The 21,833-nt window shown below is 42.5% G+C and overlaps 1 protein-coding gene and 1 non-coding gene across 5 annotated transcripts; one reads left to right on the plus strand and one right to left on the minus strand.

Moving 5' to 3' along the window:
* Window positions 1-101: 101 nt before the first annotated feature.
* On the plus strand, window positions 102-184 carry trnal-cag. Its single transcript has one exon. It is a non-coding gene; the product is annotated as a tRNA-Leu (tRNA).
* A 1,854-nt stretch (window positions 185-2,038) lies between these two features.
* gng2 (guanine nucleotide binding protein (G protein), gamma 2) lies at window positions 2,039-21,422 on the minus strand. Of its 4 annotated transcripts, none has more exons than XM_040137744.1 (5): window positions 21,404-21,422; window positions 20,621-20,701; window positions 9,565-9,641; window positions 4,081-4,199; window positions 2,039-3,171 (listed from the first exon to the last, which is right to left on the minus strand). In XM_040137744.1, exons 4-5 carry the CDS (start codon window positions 4,165-4,167, stop codon window positions 3,043-3,045), a joined length of 216 nt encoding a protein of 71 aa, XP_039993678.1. In that variant the 5' UTR covers window positions 4,168-4,199; window positions 9,565-9,641; window positions 20,621-20,701; window positions 21,404-21,422; the 3' UTR covers window positions 2,039-3,042. The 4 variants fall into 4 exon arrangements, with proteins under 4 accessions (XP_039993678.1, XP_039993679.1, XP_039993677.1 ...); XM_040137745.1 differs by lacking the exon at window positions 21,404-21,422 and adding an exon at window positions 21,060-21,078; XM_040137743.1 differs by lacking the exon at window positions 21,404-21,422 and adding an exon at window positions 20,788-20,806.
* Between the last annotated feature and the right edge of the window lie 411 nt (window positions 21,423-21,833).

Below are 21,833 nucleotides of genomic sequence, written 5' to 3' on the forward strand. Positions count from 1 at the left end.
TTATTACTCGAACATAAAACAGACATTAAACCACAACAATGGCAACGTGTGGCCGGACATGATATCAGCTTTATAAAGGGTCCTGCAGCCATCGCATACAAGTCAGGATGGCCGAGCGGTCTAAGGCGCTGCGTTCAGGTCGCAGTCTCCCCTGGAGGCGTGGGTTCGAATCCCACTTCTGACAGAAACCTTTTTTTCTTCAAACTCGGTGTGGTCTATCGTGTTTGTGGAGGAGGTAATGTTTGTGATTCCATAGTGTGATTGTGGCCATGATCATGTTTTTTTTTATGCTGCGCTTATGCTATCCGATGATTTACTTAGGTAACTGTACTAATATCACGCCGGAAAAACGATCCGTTACGGGTGACATGTGAACATGAACACATTATACCAGTTCTTAAATGTCTTCATCGGCTCCCAGCGTCATGATTGATAGGTCATGAACCTGCCTGCCAGGCAGCTATAATATTGTCCCACTGAAATGTGTCGGGAGTATAAATATATAGTAGCGGATAATGGAAATACTCAAGAAAAGTGCAAGTCATCCCAAAATTGTACTGAAGTGCGGTGCTTGAGTAAATGCACTTGAATGTTACATTCCACCACTGCAGGGGATTCACTTAATTATCAAACGACACGCATGCTCCATGTGCAAGTGCAAGTGCTGCATTCAAAATGTTCCTGAAGTACATAGGTATTAGCAGCATAATGTACCCATCGTGCTGAACGGTCCATGTCAGTGTTGTACTAATATATTACCGGATCATTTGTATTGATCAGGCGGGCAGTGAGTAGCCCGCTTGACGCTGTAGCAGGATGAGGCGGAGCTCATTTTAACCGCCTTATATACCGTTGTGATTATGAAAAAAATAACCAGTAGCTACAGCTGTCAAATCAACGGTAGTGGAGTAAAAAAAAAAAAAAAAAAAGGGCAGTATTTCCTCTCTCTGAAATGCGAAGTGAAAGTATGAAGTAGCATGAAATGGAAAAAACCCGAGAAAAAAGTACAACAAAGGTAATACAAGTATCGGTAATTAAGTAAATGTACTAAGTTACCCTCCACCAGCGATTACAAATAATCGTTTTAAATCATCTTTTTGGTTTTCAGTGGTCTAATTTTATCCCAGGATTTACTGTATCTCTATCCCAGTGCTCCTCATAGGAACACTCTTACAAGGCCAAACGCAGCCGTCTACTATTCCTCATTTCTATCCGTTATACTTCAGATGACTGGTAATATCAGATAAACGTGTATCACCCACGCGGTTGCACTTTAAAATACCTGTAGGGGGCGCACCACCGCCTGCAGCAGCATGGCAACGGCCTTAATGAAAAAAAAAAAAAAATGGTGGGGGGGGCAGTGCTTGTACAAAAGATGATTTAACCTCTGTAACTGCCAGACTCTCTGCTCGGGCCAGTTTTTTTTTTTTTTTGTTGTTTTGTTTTTACCCAAACTTGCGTTGTGCAACCGATCCGACGCTCCGGTGGAAATCTCAAAAGTCTTCAAAGATGCCAAAAACTGGATGTCGGGCTGAATTTCACATCACAAAATGATTTCCACTTGTGTGCGGTTGCAACTATGAAAAAAATGCGCGTCCCGAGTTTGGGCATTCTTCTCGGTGTGGGCCTCACGCAGCTTCAATCAAAAGTTGAAACAGGCAGATATAAAACCTTAATGTGATACTGTCATAAATTTTTTGGGGAAAAAAAACAAGTTTCTTTTCCTCCCTAAATTTAAACAAGATTGAAGCAATATTTTTAGATTTTTAACGGTCAAAACTGTCTCTTTTTTCAAAAACTTGAATATAAATAAATGTAAAATATCTAAACCAATGTTCACCAAACCAGTCCAAACATCTGATACCGTCTGCAGTTAATCATTATCTAATTAGTATCTGAAGATTGTGAAATTGCTGCAGCAACTTAAAGAGTTTTTCTAGCCTGCAATGCAACGCTTGAAACCGTCAGCAGTGTTCGTTTTTGTTTGTTTGTTCTGTTTTTAATATTTGAGAGATGTCCTTTCTGAGACCACTTTGAATCATTCTTGTTTTAATATATTTTTGGCACTTCCAGAAGGAGGCTGCCCCTGTTTCACACACATCTCCACATGAAATGAAAGAGAAGAAGACCGTTTTGTCCATTTCATGCAACAGTTAATGATACAAACACAAACGTTCGGAACTCACGGCACAGAACACTTTACTTGCTAAGTCGTTTTATACAAAGAGTAGAAAGAGGGTTTGTATCTGAAGGAGACAAACTGCATCACATTTGCCAGATAGATGCTGATACACAGAGACTGATTTTCAGAAAGGTACTTGTAAAGAGAATCACAGAGTCGAATGTTTCAAACATCCCATTAAAAAAGCTTTCACTAACTTGTTGGTGTAAAAAAATGAAAAAAAAAAAAAAAAAAAAAGTTAACAGAGCAGTAATCACGTACAGGTATAGAAAGATATCTAGGTGATAGGTTGAGTCGAATTAAACATAAGATAAACAACAACCTAAAAAAAAAAGAAACCATTCCAATAATCAGGTGGTGTCTAGTGGAAGGCGTATTTTTTGTTTACTGTCCTACGGAGCTCGATCCACCCACAAACCATTTAACAGAACATTTGGAAGTCCCAGAAGAACCACAAAATATTTTTATTCTCATTTTATCTATGTTTTTTTTTTTTGTTTTCTTTTGTTTTGTACACATCATAACCTGAAGACTTGTTAGGTTGACTGGTTGTCCATCACGTCTCTGGGTTATCATCACACTCCTCCTCCTCCTCCTCCTCCTCCTCCTCATCATCATCCCTTTTTGTGTCATCAAATGCACAGACCCCTTCAACATGCTGCAACACCCTTCAACTAAACAATCCCCCTTTAATGGTTACATGTTAACTCTGTGGTTTTAATTTTTGCACTCTCTTTAGGGTGCCGTTCGAGAAAGGGGGCAATAATCACCGTGCCCTCCTACTAGAAGATTTCTACGTATTTTGAACGTCCACGTTCAAAGTCCCACACTGAGCAGACTGCTGAAGGGCCATGCCGGGTTTACAGGATGGCACAGAAGAACTTCTTCTCCCTGAATGGGTTCTCTGACGCCGGCACCGGCGATAACAGAGGGTCCTCTTTGGCATGGGCTTCGCAGTATGACATTAGGTCTGCCGCTGCTTTTGACACCTGGATTTAAAACACACAAACACGCACACACACATATACACATGTGAGTATACGCTGACATACACAGACAGGAGTTTGAAGAGGAACTTTGATTTTTTGGGAAAATAAGAAGCTGCAGCCAGCAGCTGGTTAGCTTAGCATAGCTTAAAGACTGGAAAGAGGGGGGGAACGGAAGAAAACCAGCTCCTGTAAAATAGCTCATTATTGGTTTTAACAGTCCGGTTTTTATACAGATTAAACAAACAAAATAATGTTAATTAGATTTAAAGGTGCCGGTAGTTGGATTTTTGAACGGAGCCCGACTTAGCCCGTTAAATGCAAATAGCATTTAGATAGCACACGTTTGTATTATTAACACCGACAAGAGCAAAAAAGGTTTTAGATAAGAATAAATTCGACTCTGAGCAGCAAAATGTTTAATGTAAGAAATTAACAAACTCGCATGATCCTTATCATGATGTTTGCTTCTACTTCCCTACAACAAGCAATAAGAATATGCTCTTTTCACCCAATGTGGAATTAATAACATTAACACTGGCTCAGTTCCATCAAGTGTCCCAATAAGACATTCCAGTAAATACCAAGGTCGTGGGTAACACATATACCTAAATGTTAATGTTGTAATCCGGGTTGTTAGTTGGCATTTCCTGCGATTATATGAAAACGTCTGCTGTGAAAAACGTATAAAACCGTCCGAGCTTCGTGCGAGCACCAGAACAGAAGCATATGTTTTTAAAACTAGGCGTCCCACCTCTTTATGTAATAATTATATATGTTTGACAAAGTGCTGATCATTGTTGATTACCTGCGGCATCTGAGTAAATTTGTAAATTTTGACTCCAATCAAAAAATTGGCACCAAGTTAAACCAAAGGCTGCCAGGTCGTCGCAAAAACATGTGTCAGCTCACCTTTATCCTGTCGATGTTGGCCTCCATCTTCAGCTGCTCCACCAGCTTCCTGGCTTGGGCGATGCTGGCCGTGTTATTGCTCGCCATGGGCGCTGTCACTCAGGTCCCCTGTGCTGTGTCTACACAGAGGACAGAGGAGATTGAAACATGCGCAAACATTGTAGTTCACCCACAGCGTGTCACCGATGGGGACGAGCACTGCAATGTAGCAGGCATGCAAAGAGGAGCGCTAGTATTGTCACATGCTCGCGAACATACACAAACCACAGGCGCGGGCATATTATTTATGGTGTCAGTTGCTAGGCAGCCCGAGACAGTGAGGGGGAGGCAGAGTAGGTGGGAGGAGAGAGTGGGGGGGGGCAGCGCTTCGTCTAGAGCTATATTTAAAACAGATTAACTGATAAGAAACGTTACTGGTGTCAGAAATAAAAACTCTCATATTGTACTGATAGTGGTGGTTTTTGTCTCAATGCCAGCTCACACGTATCAACGCCTCTCGGCCACAGTGTCACACGAGGGCGCAGTGTCCAGGCTCTGCCTCGTGAGCAGGGCGATGGATCAATGAAGGGATGCCGTTTGTTTTTTTGATCCCAAGTAAGACAGGTCACCTCTCGGGCAGCAGATGTAAAGAAAGCCCGGTGCCTTATATGTATGTCTGTTCTCACGACGAGCTTTGGCTCACAGCTAGATGCTTTTCTCATATTCGCTTTAATGGTTTCTTTCGGAAACGGTTTATCTTATTAATCATCAGTTAAGCGTTTTTATCATACACACTTTTGAGAACCTGCGAGTCACCCTCAGCAAAGCCAATGTATCCATTATAAAAATAGAAATGTTTTTTTTATTTTTATTTTGAAAAGAAGTTTTGAACTTTCACGCCATGTCGAAGAGGGCTAAGAGGGATCGACTGATTGTCAGCTGGTAAAATTTTTATCAGCCAACTAAACATCTTTTTGAGACCAAATTTATTGTAAAGATTCGTTTTGACTGACCCATTAAGGTGACGGTGAACGCTCTTGTCAGTTTCGTACACACTAATTCTAAGTGGGCTGGCTGATTAGTGCTTTCAAGCTGGACAAAAAGTTATCACTGGACAAAAGTGACAAGTCGTGGTCAAAGTTCTCAGCACGTATGCTATAATAGCGGGCTTAGATGACATTTTAAAAAAATGATTTATTAGTTTTTTTTCCCCTGCCGCCTGTCGTTGTTGGAAAGTGACGCTGATGAGAGCACCGAGAGTGAACCAAAACAGTGAAGTCGCGGGGCCCGAAAACCAAAACAAAGAGCTGAAAGATGCTAAAATGCTGCGTAGAGCCGATGTAGAACTACAGAGTCAGATGATAATTACCTCCTGATTCGTCAATGTGAGTGAAATTCATGCTGAAAATAGCCATTTGGTCTAAAACTACTGATTAGAGCAGCTTGAAGGTTCAAAAATTGGAAAATTGGCAGTAGTTTTCCAAAGCTGGCACTCTACTGACGGGCTGTCTTGTGTGTCAGGGCACAATACAAGAAGTTAGATGCAAATCAGTATCCAGTACAGAATGAACATGAATTTATTGTACTAACAGCCAAAACAGTAGACTATGCAGATTAGTGACTGTATATGTCGCACAGATGGATGATTAATCAATGGAAACCCTCTAGTGTCTTAGAGGATGTTTGGTCAACGTGAGCCTCTAAAACAGCTGCAGTGCTTTGTGGCCTTTGTATCTACAAAATCTCTAAAACTCCACCGGAGGGACGGAGCACCAGTCTTCCCACAGATATTTCCATTTGTTGCTCTGATGGTGGTGGTGGGGAGAGCGCCGTCCGACACGCCGCTCCAAAGCTGGATTGAGATGTTGTCGCTATGACGGACATACGTACGCGGTTAACATCGTTTCCTATTCATCAAACCATTCAGCGAGGCCTCGTGCCCTGTATGGAAGCATCTGCTTCTGTTTCATCACCCATCTGCTTTTCCTTACGTTTTTCACCTGTCTGTTTATAGTTTCGTGTCCTCAGTTGCTCCTCTGCCTTTTATAACCTCTTTGATTAAGTGGATCAAGCTGCGGGTGCCCTAAAACGGCATCATCCTTGGTGTCTGATCAATCCTCCCTGCGCGCCTTCATCCGTCTGTATGCCCTGTGGTACGACCCAGTGTGGGGTTAAGACTGATCTCAGCGAGGCGCTGGAGCTGAGCATGAATGCTGACGCTCCACGGTGCCACACCTGCTCATCAGGGCCGGTGAACTGCTGCAGGTATCACTGCTGTCACACCAACCCGAACCGCCATGACCTGATACATTAATTAAAAACCGCAGCACCGGTTACAGTTTGTCTGCGAGGTTGTGAACAAATGTACCAGCTAAATCTGAGAAAACGTGATAATATTCCTTGTTTTTTTTACTTTTCTTCCTCTGTTTTCTTCACCAGTGGCCTTAGTTTCCGGCTCCAGTGATGCAACATGTTTGTTTCCTGTCTCTTACTAAACTCAGAATACCAGCTAAGCGAGGTCGGGTGGGTGACACATACTGCAGTTGATTTGGTCCGATTCATATTTGGACGCTGATGTCGTTGCAGAGCTGCCAGTTGATAATTATTTTCATCATCAAGTTGTCATTTGTTCTTGTTTTTTTTTTTTCAATTAATCGGTTCATGTTTTAACCTATAAAGGAATGAATATCAAACACGGCAATCAAAGTTCTCGTCTTCTGGTCTTCAAATTATTTATTATGTGTAACCAACAGTCTAAAACCCAACAATATTCAATCTAAAGGAGAAAAGCAGTAAAATATCACATTTAAGAGGCTAGAACCAGAGAATCGTTGGCATTTTTGCTTGATAAATGACTATAATGGCCTGTGTGTGCTTTTTAAACATATATCACAGTTATAGTCCCATATTTTTGTCTACACTACAATAAGGGAACATAGATGTAGACTGTTTCCTAGACATTGCATGTTATTCCTTGCCATTTTAAGAGTCACTGGAAATTTTTTACACTGGAAAGCTTGTGTTATAGAACACAAGCTTTCCAGTGAAAATCTACAGTATTTACTTAATTCCCACTTATTTTAAGGCCGAAACATCATCCAGACTGAAGTGGAATATCTCGAGCCGATGTCAGCGCCAACCAAGTGACAATCTGAAGAGGATTTATGAGCACAACCAGCAGCAGCCTGTGCAGTATTAACAATGTAATGTAAACATTACGTTTTATAGTCAGTGCAGCTGAGGGATCCTGGTTGTTCTCACTCTGAGGAGTGCTTCACCTTTTACAGTTATAGTGCTTTAATTCAAACTGAGGTAGGTGTCAAAATATTTATTCTACTCTATATCTGTTGTTTTGTTATTAAGGTCAGCTCTTATAGGATTATGAAAAGTTGGATTCCTCTTCTTATGAATGAAACTGGGTAACAAAAATCGAATTTTTTAACAAAATCAGGTGGCAGGCTGCAATGTTTCTCCAAAAAATTCTCTACTATTTTGCTTTAAAAAGCAGACGAAATCCTGCAGAAAGAGACTAAAGAAAGGAGCTCCAGACCTTGTTTACACCAACCCGAGGGATTTTTGGATTACTTCCTCCCAACAGTCTCCTGGATTCACTGTATTGATATGTTTGTGAGGGTTATAATACAATAATCTGGGTTCCCTGTGTGGAAGCCAAATGCCAACCTTTCTGCAATATCTTACAATCACGGACGGAGCTGTTCAGTGTATTAAACCTGATTTAATTATAGGCGACTTTAAGGGAGAATTCTGTGCAAATGTCTTGTGAGTCTTGCATGAAAACCTCAGTTTTGTCCCTCACCAAAATAAAAATAGGCCAGAGACTTACTACAATGGTGTGGCTGAAAAACTCTGAGTAGAAATTAGTCTTTGTCGTGTTTCGTATTGAGGCCATAATATTGTTTCAACACTCAGGGGAGATGTCAAAACAGGCCAGTGTATCACAAGACTATTGATAGGGAGAGATGTAACTCTTTAAGGTTTCTGGGATGTCTACGAAAAGTAGGTCTTTGGTTTTTACAGATGATAATAATCAGACACTGAGACAGCCTAGTTCGCGTGAAACTGACAGGGAGACATGGTGATTTTAGTAAATATAAAAGAAAAACGGAAAACACTGTCGTAAGGGGCTGGAACTCAAAGGAGAAAAAAACTCTCTCACTCTTTCTGATTTTTTTTTTACCTCCACTGGAGAGTTTATCCACTACTTGGGAACATAAAACAATTTGTCATTCCAGCTAAACTCTATGTGAAATGAAAGATTCATAATCAAAATACAATTTCTACAAGCTGTTTACGGAAAAGAGAACTAAGAGTCTAAAGCTAAGCTAGCGACTCTGTTGGTCTGCACTTGGGCACAAGTTTGAGCTAATGCTAATGTCAACACACTAACATGCTCACAATGATGATGCTAATGCGCTGGTGTTTAGCAAGTATTAGGTTTACTGTCCTCACCATCTTAGCATGGTAACACTGAGTTAGCATACATTGCCATCCCTGGAAATGGTGCTAATATAGCTAACCCCCCCCCCCAAAACTAATTTAAGAATAAGAGCTTTTCAAATTTCAGTTTTTCTATCTAAATGACACTTAAATAAGCTCTGTGTTTCAGCTCAGTTCAGTTTTGGACAGAGCCAAAGGTAACAAAATCTGCCGACCAGCACCTCTAAAAGTCACTAATTAGCACACATCTTGTTTCATTTGTACGAAAACAAGTTGCAGTGTTACAGGAGGTGCTGGATTATTTCTCAGCCAGGAGCGGTCATTTTTGTGTTTAAGTTCACTTATATTTCCAAATGTGCAAATAATTTTCGGATGTGCAAAATCTGTAAAATAAAAATAAAAATAAAATAAATTTAAAAAAGCTATTCAGCAGAGCTGTCACCACATAGACAAAGTTATTTTCCTTTTTATTGTTGGTGGAGCGTGCGAAAATGCCACCCTGACATTTTCTTATTCAGAGAGGTGGTGGTGGCATGTAGTGAAATAAATGGTACCTGGAAGGCAGCTGAAAGGGTGTAAAATGACAGATAAACAGAGTATACTGTTGCCTGCCCTTTTAGCTTTAGAAGATGGTCTTCTAATTCTGTCAGGATACAATTTTACTGCTGCTCATCTGTATCATGAAACCTCTTGTACTTCCTTCCTTCCTTCCTATCTGTCAGCTGCTTAAAATACCGACCCCTAATGCTGCACATGGTGTCAACATGCTGACAGCTGTGACACCCCAACCGGCGCTGATAAATAACCCGTTCAGATGGACGCGGGGCCTTAACTGTGTCATCTGTGGGCAACTTTTTGGAAGCTTTGACGACTACTTCCAAAACTCTTTGCTGTTGCACCATTCGCACCAGTTTCCGAGCCGAATGGAGGCCCTGTCATCACTGACTACTCATGCTGTAACATTATGAAACTGGCTGACGTTTGCGCGCCGGGTCTCTGCGTTTATCTGATCGTGCCGCGTTGCCTCTCCCTCTTGCCTTGACTTACCTTGTCTGCTTACTCCTCCGCACTCTGCCCCGGTGTCTGCCTGCAGTTCGGTCAGAAGTTGGTGTCCGCCTTGCTCTCTGCGAACGGAGAGGAAAGAGATAAAGAGAGTAGAAGACAGCGACATTTAGAGGCTGATCAGAGGCAGAGGCTCTGTACGCTTCTATTCCTGCATTCCAGATATATTACGCCGAGGCTCGTGTGTGTGTGTGTGTGTGTGTGTGTGTGTGTGTGTGTGTGTGTGTGTGTGTGTGTGTGTGTGTGTGTGTGTGTGTGTCTGTGTGTGGAGCCTCTGTCCCCTGATCACTTCAGAATGTCACAGCTTGCTCTCACAAATTCCGCTCAAGGACAAACAGAGATGGAGAAACTCAACAACGAACTATGGACGGAATCGAGGGAACAAATGAATTTATGGTTTTGAAGGAATAGATCAACATTTCTGGGGAACGCGCTCATTTGGTTTTTGTCAAAGGTAACAGTCTGACATATAACAGCCCGTAAAAACCACAGTTTGTCATATTTACTCTTTTTTTTTTTGGTACGAATTAAACAAATGAAATAATGTGTTAATAAGTCAGCTTTAGAGGTGCCAGTGGGTGGATTTTGTTACCTTTGGATAGAGCCAGGCTAGCTGTTTCTCCCTGTTTCCAGTCCTTATGCTAAGCTAAGCTAAGTAGCTGCTCACTCCAGCCACATACTGAACGTACAGACACGAGAGTGGTATTGATCTTCTCATCTAACTCTTGGCAAGCAAATGAATGAGTGCATTTCCCAAAATGTCAAACTATTCCTTTAAGTTGAGCTTCTGTCGACGCTGACCTATTCACCTCTCTTCCTGTTCTTTCTCTCTGTCCGCCCCTCTGTCTCTCATTCTCTGGTCCAACAGATTCATTCTTAATGCATCTGTGACTGTGCAGCTCGGTTTTCTGCTGCTTCTGATAAATGGGCCAATTACCCTGCATGAGCAGATTTGCAGAGGAAGGGAATTCCACCCATCGTAAATCATGGCAGCACACAACGTTAAAGCAACGTTACAGTGAGGCATGCATTGAAAAAAAAACCTCGCCAAGTGCGGCCGAACCCCTGAGCCAGAGTATTCTACCGACACTGAAACTGCTTAGAGTTTAAAAAACAAATAAAGAAGAGAGCAAGAGCTCTTGCTCCAGTGCACTGTCCCCAGTGATTCACTGGAGCCATTAATCTACACTGTTACACTGCGTTATGCAAGATGTATAATAATTTTATCAGTGCAGTGATTCTTAAACCATTCGCTCGAGTGCTTCAGGGTGTAGCAGCATTATCTTGCGGGTTTTCATAAGAAATGGTCTGCTGTCACAAATTCAAACTCCTAAATGGAAAATGACCACGTCACCAATACCAAACAATACTTTTTGAGTGAAACCTTACTTTGTGAAACGTTTTTCTACATCTTTTAATACAACAAAAGATAGAAAAGCTGAATGCAAGGTTTCAACTAACAATTATTTTTATCATCAATTAACCTGCTGATTATTTAATTATTTAATCGATTCATTGTTTGGTCTCTAAAAAGTAAAAAAAATAGTGGAAAAATGCTCATCACAATGTAAGAGAGCCCAAAGTGATCTTCAGATCTCTTGTTTTTGTCCAACCAACAGTCCAAGAAAAGCAGCTTTCACCAGCAAATGTTTGGCATTTTTACTTGAAAAACGATTAATCGATTAATCAAATCAAAACTGAGTAATGGACTAACCGCTGCAGGTCCAGTTGAAGGTTGTCTAAGAACTGGACTTTGGACAACTGAAATAGTTGACAAATGCTTTTGCCAGATAACTTGGAAAAAGAATATAATATCTTAATCAATCATCTACACATTATTAAATGTTTTCCATCCCAAATGGGAAACACATGGAACAACCTTCTTTTTTTTCAGTCATATTTTGCAAGTAACTCGCATATTTCTGTGTCAGTTTTCATACATTTTAACAGAGAGACACCGTGGGCGTTTCTGTAGTCTTACATACAGGATAAATGTGAAACAAATTATAACTCAGTTCCAACTAATCACCATTATTGACATTATATTCCCTGCTGAGAGATGGGCTCAAATGACGTGACCTGTAACGCGCGACCAAGTTTTATTCGCTCGGAGCGCGTGCTAGCTCTCAGAGACACCCCGCTCATCGCTCATCAGACTCACATTTACACCTGGGAGTTTCTCTGGAAAAATGTAAAGCCGTCTGTTGTTGTGTGCTGCTGGTTTGGAGGTAGTGGAGGTATGAAAGGACAGACATAGGGTTTTACCGTAGTGGAGTGTTTTTGCATCCACTGAGTTTTGTGTTGATGAATTTATTGATTTATCAGTTAGTTAGTGCGGAAATGTGTGTGCAAACATAATGCAGAGAGTAGTGTGCAGTTTTTGCCAAATGGTTAAAGGACCAATAGCAGTGGTTTTGCACGTTTTAGCCCCATTTACAATACTTCCTTATATTATACAGCTAACCATTTTGCAAAGTCTGGTGCTGTGTTTTACAAATGTAGCTGTACTTTGTCTACCCTTGCTGGCATCCATTGGTTTCCATTCATTTCCATACCTTATAAAAATCCATTAGTGCACTCTTGAAACTTGCTTGAGTTGTGCAATCCATCTCTTTGAACAACAAGTTTGCATTCATTTTTTTTTTAAATCAAATCCACATTATCCTTACGAGGTAATGCAGTGCTGCTTGTTTAAATCAATCTGCATTGATCAAGATGCAATTATAGTGTAACAGTTTTTACCGTGATGGATTACACAGCAGATAATGGAAAACAATGGCTGCTTGGAACGATATAAAAACTACATCTGAATGTCTAAACCTGCATGCATTGAAAATCGAGGCATTGGATCAATCGAAGATATGGTTTGTAGTCAAAGGTGCATTTACTGATTTTATGACCACTTGGGGGCAGTGGAAACAAGCCTTTAAGTTCATGTGGCACACTCGTTAGCAAGCAGTTGCCTAGTCCGACATTGAACAGACGCAAAACAACATTACCATTCATTGGAGTGGTGTTTACGATCACCTGATGAACGTCAAGATAATATGCATTCTCCTTTCAGCTGTTTTTGGTTTCCAACCGACCCCTGTGGGAAATATTTGTCTCTTTAGCTGCCAAATGCTCCATAATGTTCATTGACTAGTTTCTAACTTTGTCTGTTTTTTGGTGCTACTATGCAGAGCAGCATACAAAAATGACGAGAGCGGTTGGGATTGAACCAAAACAGTAAAGCTGTGAGATGTAAAACCAAAACAGTGAGCTGGAAGACACAAAAGCACGCCACAGAGCTGAGGGGAGCTGCAGAGTCAGGCGATAATTGTCTGTGGGTTCATCACTATGAGCGACATCTTTCTCATACAGGTAGTCATGCGATCCATTGTTAAATTAAAAATATTGATATTGATTCAAATTTAATGCATTTTGTAGAAGTGGTCCTTGTTTTTGAGAGTGGATAAAGCTTTAAAAATTTTGACATTTGAAAAGTCGTATATTGAAGCAGCACCAAAGTGTCAGTGTAATATCAAATCCAAGTCCTGACTGCAGTGTTATAACTTTCACTGTTTTTTTCTGTAAGCTGTAAAAAACAAAAACAAAAAAAAAGGCGAAAGGGCCAACAGTTCTTGAAAAAGAAAAATTTTTTTTGCTGAATTTGATTTTCCTTCTAAACTGTTTGCGTCATCATATTTATGTTGCAGAGCAGCAGCAAGATCAGCGGATGAAACACAGAGTGTTAAAACAGAGAGAGCAAGCAGTTTTTTTTTTAATATTAATGCTTTTGCAATACCGTTCTCTACTTTATGCCTGTAAAGCATCTTGAACTGAACTGCACTGAGGGGAAAAACAGACAGAGAGACGCATTATGGGACGTGACTGTTGATCCATTTCTCTCCTGTGTTCCAGCCTTCTGCTTCCCATCCCTCCCTCCGTGGCCGACAGGTGTTCAGTGGTGGGACTAAAACACCCCCAGCATGCTCTGTCCTGCTGCTAACACCACCGAATTAATCTGACCCCCTCCGCCATCCTTCCCGTGCCATTTGGAGCTGTTTTGAACCCCTTCCTCCGGGATTTTTGGGGGGTCTGTGTTCGTGACGAGGACCTCCACGGATGTGATTATAGCTGCTGCTCGACTCTGGGTGTCGTTGACTTAAAGGGTGATTAAGCGCCGCAGGAAACATCCTGCTGAGGAAAATATAATTCCTGGCCTGTCGAGAGCAACGATCTCTCATGTACTCCCACACACGCTGACTCTCAGCTCGGTTCTCCCTCCCCCTTTCTCTCCTTTTCTCTTTCTGTAGCGCACACCTTATTATCCTGTCGCTTTTTCCATTACACCATCCAAAGAGAGAAATTAAGGAGGCCAGGCAGGGAGTGTTCTGTCCTCCGTGATGCCCAGGGTGTGAAATCAGAGCGTGGTAATTAAAAATCTGTCCCTGGCTCAGCCATCTGGACCCTGGAGAGCCAGTGATTAACCTGCGAGGGTCTGCAGGGACTTTGAGGAGGCAGGATGAGACCCCTGCTCAGAGGTAACCGAGGATGCAGTTTTGAGGGCTGCATAAGCCTTGTGTATACGCGAATGGATGCAAACAACTGACCATTTGCCAAAACCTGCCCCCACGAGTTACTGTCGCTATATCTTTCCCTCCTTAAACGACACGCGATGCAGTTCACGAGGATATCCCAGGGAAATTTACCTTTGAAATTCTGAATATGTCCTTGATTCCAGACCGAGGTAGACAAAAGCAGCTTCCCATTTCTCACCAGTGCCTGTCAATTTTGTGGGCTGAAATGAAAACTGTCACTAGCAGATTTGATCTGCTGTAGTAGCTCGCTAGCTAGCTCCATGAGCTGGTCGAAAATGCTGCCCCCGGCTGACTTTTTAATGATCCCAGCTGACTTGCTTATAACGAGAGTCTTGCAAAAGGGGGCATAAATAGGCACTTGATGGTTGCATACATGATATGATGCTAAAGGAGCAGAGACAGCAATACAGAGCAGGACAGATCTGCTAAAGTTATCCTAAACCCCGATAGCGTCCAGGACAGGGTGTGCTAATCCGACCCAACAAACTCTTTAAATGGTGAGTGACTGATATACCACAACGTTTCAGCATGTGGAGAAGTCCAAAGCTCAACTGCTCTGCTGTGTCTAGCCCTGGTTGCTAAGCTATGTTTAGACAATCACTGTTCAGGGGAGGGGTTTAATGAACTGTCAGTTGTGTCTTAATTGTGGTGTTGAAGGCCATTTGAATCGAGAGCCTCAGTTTTCTTGCAACTCATGGTTGATTCACCCAAATTACTAAAACAAAATACCATCTGCCTGGTTAGATAGCACTGTAGGTAAATGAGAAAATGCTTTTAGTAATTTGGGTGAACTGACCCTTTAGACAAGGCTGATGCATGTCATGCTTAAGGGAAAAGCTGGGGCGCTACTCCCCCCGGGAGGAGCGGGAAAGCTTAACCTGCCACTTTTTACCATGCTACTTTGTTTGTCATACAAAAAACCTCCTGACTCCAATTTAGTTACCGTAAAAGCTGACATGGTCCTTTTTCTGTGCTGAGTGAGTCGTTTCTTTTTTGTGTTTTACTACAAAACCCACAAAAATTAATCCAGAAACCCAACTGCGGATTTTCAGAAATGCACGGGTGCATGCAGAAAGTTCAGTCATCGGAGCCTTCACAGTGAGATTGAGTTACTTGTACCATCCTCAGTGTGTCATAGGACAATGAAGTACACTCTGCGATGTCTCTGTGAAACAAGAGGGGAGCGATGGGCACGCTCAGCTAAACAAAGATTTACAGTCGGAAACTAACAGGAGAGGTTGCACGGAATGAGACAGAAATAAACAAAAGCTGGAGATAGGAATAAAGTTTATCAGGGAGATAAAAGAGGCCGAGATGTGGCGGTAATATCTTCTTCCAGAGTGGCTCTTACAGCGACCGCGGCAAGGAGAAGTAATATAAGACTGACCTCCGGAGTTGTTAATGCCCACGATCAAGAGGATATTGACTATTGAATGTAATATTGCACGGATCCCTGCCCTTGAATAGGAGAAAGGACACCGCTCCCTGGCAAACAAACACAAAGAGATAGAGAGGAGACACAGAGAGCAGAGCTGTCGGGCCATGATCCTCTGGGGAGATGACGCTGAGTGCGACAGCTGAGCCTCCTTCTCCATCACCGTTTCTGAATACACCGGTCTCGGAGCAAGACTGGGACCCGGGCCTGGACCCGGCCCCCAGGATCACAGCCTCCAACACCCATTATACAGGAATAAGGAACATCTGGAAAAAGTTTAGTCCCAAACTAGTGTATCCTAGAGGTCGGGTCTTCTCTTGAATATGATTAATAAGACTAAAAATGCGTTAAAAGACTAGTTAATAAGTTAGGTAAGTTGTACTTTGAAGTATTCGCTGTATTTTCTTATACACTAATGCTACTTTATGACAACTAGTACTGTTACTCCACTAACAACTGGAGTTGATATCTGTGTAACACAGACATAGTTTTATGCTTTAAAATATGTTGAAACGAGATAACAAATAATGTACATGATCGATAGTGCGCTAGTAACAGAAGAAGTAGAGGTAATTTCTTCATCATCTTCCTCTTCTTACTTCTTCTTTTGTCTCATTTTTAACTGGCTTTTGGCTCCGTGTCTGTCATGTCATGGTCTCTGTCCACAATTAATTTCGTTTTGTTTTGTCTATTTGGTTTATGATTTATGCTCTGTGGTGACACTAACCAAATAACTAACTCCTGTCAAGCTAAATATCTCCTATAACATTTTTTTTTTATAGAGATAGATGTAATTAATGTGTACAAAGACAGTCCTGAGAAGAAAATCGTATTATCACCTTACATTTAGAATCTACAGCATGTTAATAAGATTATGGTGCATTTACTGCCATGAGAGTCATGATTTCTTTTTAATAGCACCTCAGCCGTTTGGATCCATATTTGTATGTGGGAGGGAGGCTTGTGGTTTTGTTTCATTCATGATTTAAAAAAAAATAAAAATGAAAAAAAATACAGTCCCTACTATAGCATCATACTAGTGACGTTATTGGACATTATAAAGCACCTGAAAACTTCTTCAGTACTTTCATAAAATGTTACATATTTGTGACTGAGTAAGAGACGGATAAGGTTAAAGGTAAAAAGAAAACAAAAAATATTTTTAGTTACCAATTTACGAATTGATGCCACATTCACGTCATTTTGTATAAACCATAATTACGATTAGCATAGAGTGCGAACATTCATGTCAGCCTCCGACTTGGAATTCCGGGAGATGCCGGCAGTTTCTAATGGCAAAGATATCTCCCACTTGGTGAAAAGAACGACAGACAAGTCAACTAACTGTTGGCAGAATGGCCCCAAATGCACCATCGCTGGAAGTTACATCAAAATGAAGTCCAGTATTAACGCTAATACACCCCGGTCAGTTCATTTTAAAGGAGCTATACACAGTTTGTATCTGGTTTCACCTCGTGCCACTGCCTCTCAGTCAGACCACCACCACCACCCGTGACCACTTGATTAGCCCAGACATCCGTGTCACCCCCAGCATGCCCTGCCCATCCTGCCATCTTAGAGGTTGTGGTGTATGTGTGTGTGTGCGTATACTATATACGCGTGTGTGTTGGGGGGTTAATCTAGGTCCCAGAAGGGGAGGGAGAGGAGAAGGCAGTGGCCCAGGAAATGATGCATCCACTGGGATCCAAGGAGGCAGCAGGGAGGATGCTTATAGCTCCAGGGAGCTAAAATGTGGTCTATTATGTTTATTAAATCAAATCATCAAGGCCCAGCAAGTTTCTTCTTTGTTAGATTAAAGCGGTGACTAAGTGGTTTTCTTTTCCTCAAACGTTTAAAGACTTGTGCTTAAAACCTTTGATATGTGTGTTATGTAACTGCAGTGTAGTTACTGGGGTAGAAACAATGCATAACGTTGCTGTCACAGGAATGACTATGGAGCTTTGGAAGCATACAAAAACAGCCACATGTGCTATTGTGTGACCCGGGTGGAAAATCAACCCCACCCACCAGCCAAATAATGCCGGTTGTTTTAAATTCCCCTGGCCACCTAGGCAAGAAACCAGCCGTCGTCTGGGGCTTCTTTTCCACTCTGGAAATCGTATTTGAAAGTGGCCTGGTGTGGTGGCCACATTTAAAAGGTTAAGGTCATTGCCCCGTTTCACAAGTGATAGTTTTACCGTCTTTTGTGTACATTAAGCTCGCTTCTCCTTGCTTTAACAGTGAGGAATCAGCCGGATTTTTGCATTCAGATTTGAGTGAGGAGGCATAAACATACTTTTCCTCTGGAATCGGTCAGCATGCCAAGAATAACACAGCCAGACTCCTGGGCTGTTAACAATATTACAAACATCCGGGCTTGTTTAGATTCTGCTGAGAGTGTAAGTGTGCTCCTCGGAGAGTTTCAGACCCTGACCTGCTCTAACTGGCTGAAAAGCAATGAAGGTGCATCTGCCTTAGGGAGGATACTGCCTGCCACAGATTTCGTCCAAACTGTCAGAAACAGAGAGTATTTGTCAGTCGCAAGTTTTTTAAGGTCAGCACTTTCAAACCAAAAACGCTTGCATTTGATGCAATTTGCTACTTAACACTTGTGCCTTAACTCTACTCTGCCCTCAAGCACCTGAGACCTTACTTCAGACTTGGTTGCACAAGACTTGAGACTTGACTTGAGACTTGGAGTCCAGTTAGACTTACTGACAAGCTTAACTTGGACTCGACTGCTGTCAGACCTGACTTATTTGAGACTCGAGTCCCTGAAGAATTGACCTGAGACTTGACAGCAGAAATATTCAAGTCTTGTGTTTTGTCGGTAAGGATTCAAGACCTGACTTGAGACTTATCTGGAAAAGACTTGTATGACGTCACTTGTGCTTGTACCAAAAGACATAAAACAGGTCAAGTAGACTTGAGAGTTGGACCTCAGTCAGACCTTAGTTCCAAAAAAGAGCACTTGAGACTTAACTTGGATCCAACAGCTGTCAGACTCGACTCCCTTAAGACTTGACTTACTAAAGACTTGGCAAAAGGCATTAACTCAAGTCAGACTTCAATCACAAAAATAAGGAATTTGGGCTTGGAAGCAAAAACATTAAAATCCCAAATTTTTCCATTGCGGACCCAAAACCTGCCCTGAGACTTGATTGTGGTCAAGACCTGAGACTTGATTCGGACTTGATTCGGACCTAAGACTTAAAAACCACTTTAGACTCTTGGCTTCCAGTCTGACTTGTGGCATACAAAAATGAGGACTTTGAATTTCACTTACACTTTACAGCTGTGGAACTTTACTCCCTAAAAGACTTGAATTGAGATCTTCAGAGTTTGAGAGTTTAGTTGGGACTTGGCAGGACAAGACTTTAGGGTTGACTTGTAATTGCCCCAAAAGACTTAAAAACTCGAGACTCAAACTTGAATCCAACCACAAAAAAAAAAAAACCTCACAAAAATTACGTTTTAAGATTTGATTTTGAACTTGAGCGCTTTGGCTCTTTAGGTCTTTACTTCTGTCCAGACAAACCACAGCACGCTCGAATAAGCTTAAAAACCAAAATCAACACTGTCAGAAACAAACAGGTGCCGCGAGTACAAAGGTCGAGGCCTTCAGTGCAACAACATCCTTCCTGCCTCATGTTACCTTCCCTATGAAAGACTCTATATCCCTGAGACTAATGTTGGTCCATAAGGGCTTCAGGTTCACACAGACATGACTTCAGCGAGAAAGATGCTTTTGGGAAGCCCAGCCCTGTGGAGAACTGCTCACCCTTTGGCCTGAAATGGAAGGATTTTTTTTTTCGTTGAAGGCTGTGAAGGGAGTGCAGCGGTCAAGGTGGTCAACAAAGCTTGGATGGCTGCTCATTTTTCCTTATTCGCCTGTGTCATTCCTCCCTTTCTCCCTCTCTGCTTTCTATCTGTAACGCTCAATAGTTTTCCATTTTGTTCCAGAAAACTCTCAAGATTTTTGATGTTTGTGAACCTCTTTTATAGTCTCAACATCGGCGTGTGTGGAACAATCTGTGGCCTTGGACCGGCTTGCCTTCAAGATACAGTGCGAGCCGCCTGGACGGGAGCCTATGCGTAATTCTGTGTATTTGTAAGAGGCCTGGATGTGTAACACACGGCCACGCACACACAGGATTGGATGATTTAATGCGAGTTGTACATGACGATGCCTGCGCATGACGAGATGAGAGTGGGAAAAACAGCATATCGGAGTTTTGTTTTCTCGCGAATGCATGCCTCTGTCGGCGACAATATCTGTCTATGAGCAACACAAAAACACCAACCTTCCCCCCTCCTCCTCCTCCTCCACCACCTCCTCCTCTTCCTCCTCCGCCTCCTCCTACTCTCGCGGCCATCTGCCTGATACAACCACTACATAGAGCTTGTGTGTGGCCGATTGCTTTCTCCTCACGGTAAGGAGGGCGAGAGGGTGGAGAATGGCTGGAAAGCCTCTCGGGAGGCTTGTGGGATTCCTCTCTGGTTTTCTGCTGCCTCTGTCTTTCGCATCCCCTTCTGTTTGCCACATCCTCCCTTTTCCCATCTGTATCTTTTTCATTCTCCCTGCTCCTGCAAATATCCCTCTGAATCAGATGCCCTTAATTCCTCTGGCTCCACATTATAAGATCTGCCCAATCCTGAGGGAAGAGGAAGGAGGGAGGAAGAAGAGAAAGGAGCAAAGGAGTCCATTCTCTTATTCCCCTCACATATGCCCGAGTATGAAAGGAGGTGGGAGACTGAAGGAAAATAAAAGCAGCAGTTCTCCTCAGAGCAGGGAGTTTTTCAGAGATTTTAGAGGGAGGAGGGGATTCCATGATGTAAACCAGCCAGCGGCATCAATCTCCCCCCTCGAGCGCTGACAAAACGACAGCGTGGATATTAAAAAAAAAAACCCTCCTCCCCTGGAACACACCCTGCCTCGGATGCAGTTAACCCAGATGGCACCAAAACAAAAACAAAAAAAAACATAAATAACAGCTGCCCCCCAAAATGTAAAGAATCCTACCTTTTTCTGTGTGTGCTCTCCCCTCGTGATGCCAAACGCATCCAGTCCTGTGGAGTAGTATCCACGCGATTTCCCCTCTTTCTGTCACACACAAATACGCACAGAGTCAGTCAGCGAGGCAGGCGAGTACATCAACACACTCAACGCACACTCCTCTCTCTGTACACCTCTCTCTCTCTCTCTCTCTCTCTCTCTCTCTCTGCTCCAGCTGAGATCTCCTCCCTGCCTCCCTCCACACTGCTGCTCCGAGTCTCCACCCTTCAGCCAAATGCTCAGGCTGCAAGAAACTGCCCACCTCCTCCTCCTCTTCCTCCTCTCCTTCCTCCCTCTTTCTGTCTTCTCTTTTTTTGCTATAAGGACACACTCCCTCCGTCTCCCAGAGGTCCACAGGAAAAGCCTAGACTGTCTCTCTAAACACCTACAGTAAACAAATGCATACCAAGACAGCTGACAGTCTGGACTAGTTGGATTCCCGTCTTGATAAATATTCATACTGGTCCCCGCATAGGTTTCAGCTGCTCATTCTCCTCTTTCACAGCTCAATTCTGACTCGTGTTTTGCATCTGTATATGATTCCGGGAACTGCACGAGAAAAAATTCATTCAAGCCTCAACAACTACAGCAACATCCTGTATTGCACACACGACATGTGCCCCTGCCAGAATCGAGGGTTTGGACCACTTGTACATTACAGTGAACCATCACAGATTAAAACAAAAACACCAAAAAAAAGGGAAAAGAAAAGAAAAGAAAGAAAGAGAGAGAGTTCCTGCAACTACTCACCAAAGCTGGAGGAACACACATAAATAAACACTGTGCTGCACACACTGCTCTTTCACATCTTGGTGGTTATGCACAGAGAATTCTGTGCATGTACAGGATGCATTCAATTAGGGCGAGATCAACGATATCAAACTCGGCGTGTATTCTTGCTCAGGGTGCGTATTTGAGAAGGAGTGTCGCCTTAACCGCCGAGATCGTGTCTTTGGTCGCGTATGTTTGCATCTGCTCACGTGTCTGTCGGCAGGATATTGAAAAATTCTATCTTAACAGATTTAAGTAAGATCTCATACAACATGTGTGGTTGAAAACAAAAATGTCAAGGTTCAAGCTGATTTGATCAATACAGCCCACGCCCCTTTCCGACCCTCTGCCATTTTGAATTTCAGCGGTTGTGGGGTACTAGGGATGGTGATGTCGGACGGGCCATCCC

The sequence above is a fragment of the Xiphias gladius genome, chromosome 10 (assembly GCF_016859285.1).
Source record: "Xiphias gladius isolate SHS-SW01 ecotype Sanya breed wild chromosome 10, ASM1685928v1, whole genome shotgun sequence".
Classification (NCBI taxonomy): Eukaryota; Metazoa; Chordata; class Actinopteri; order Istiophoriformes; family Xiphiidae; genus Xiphias; species Xiphias gladius.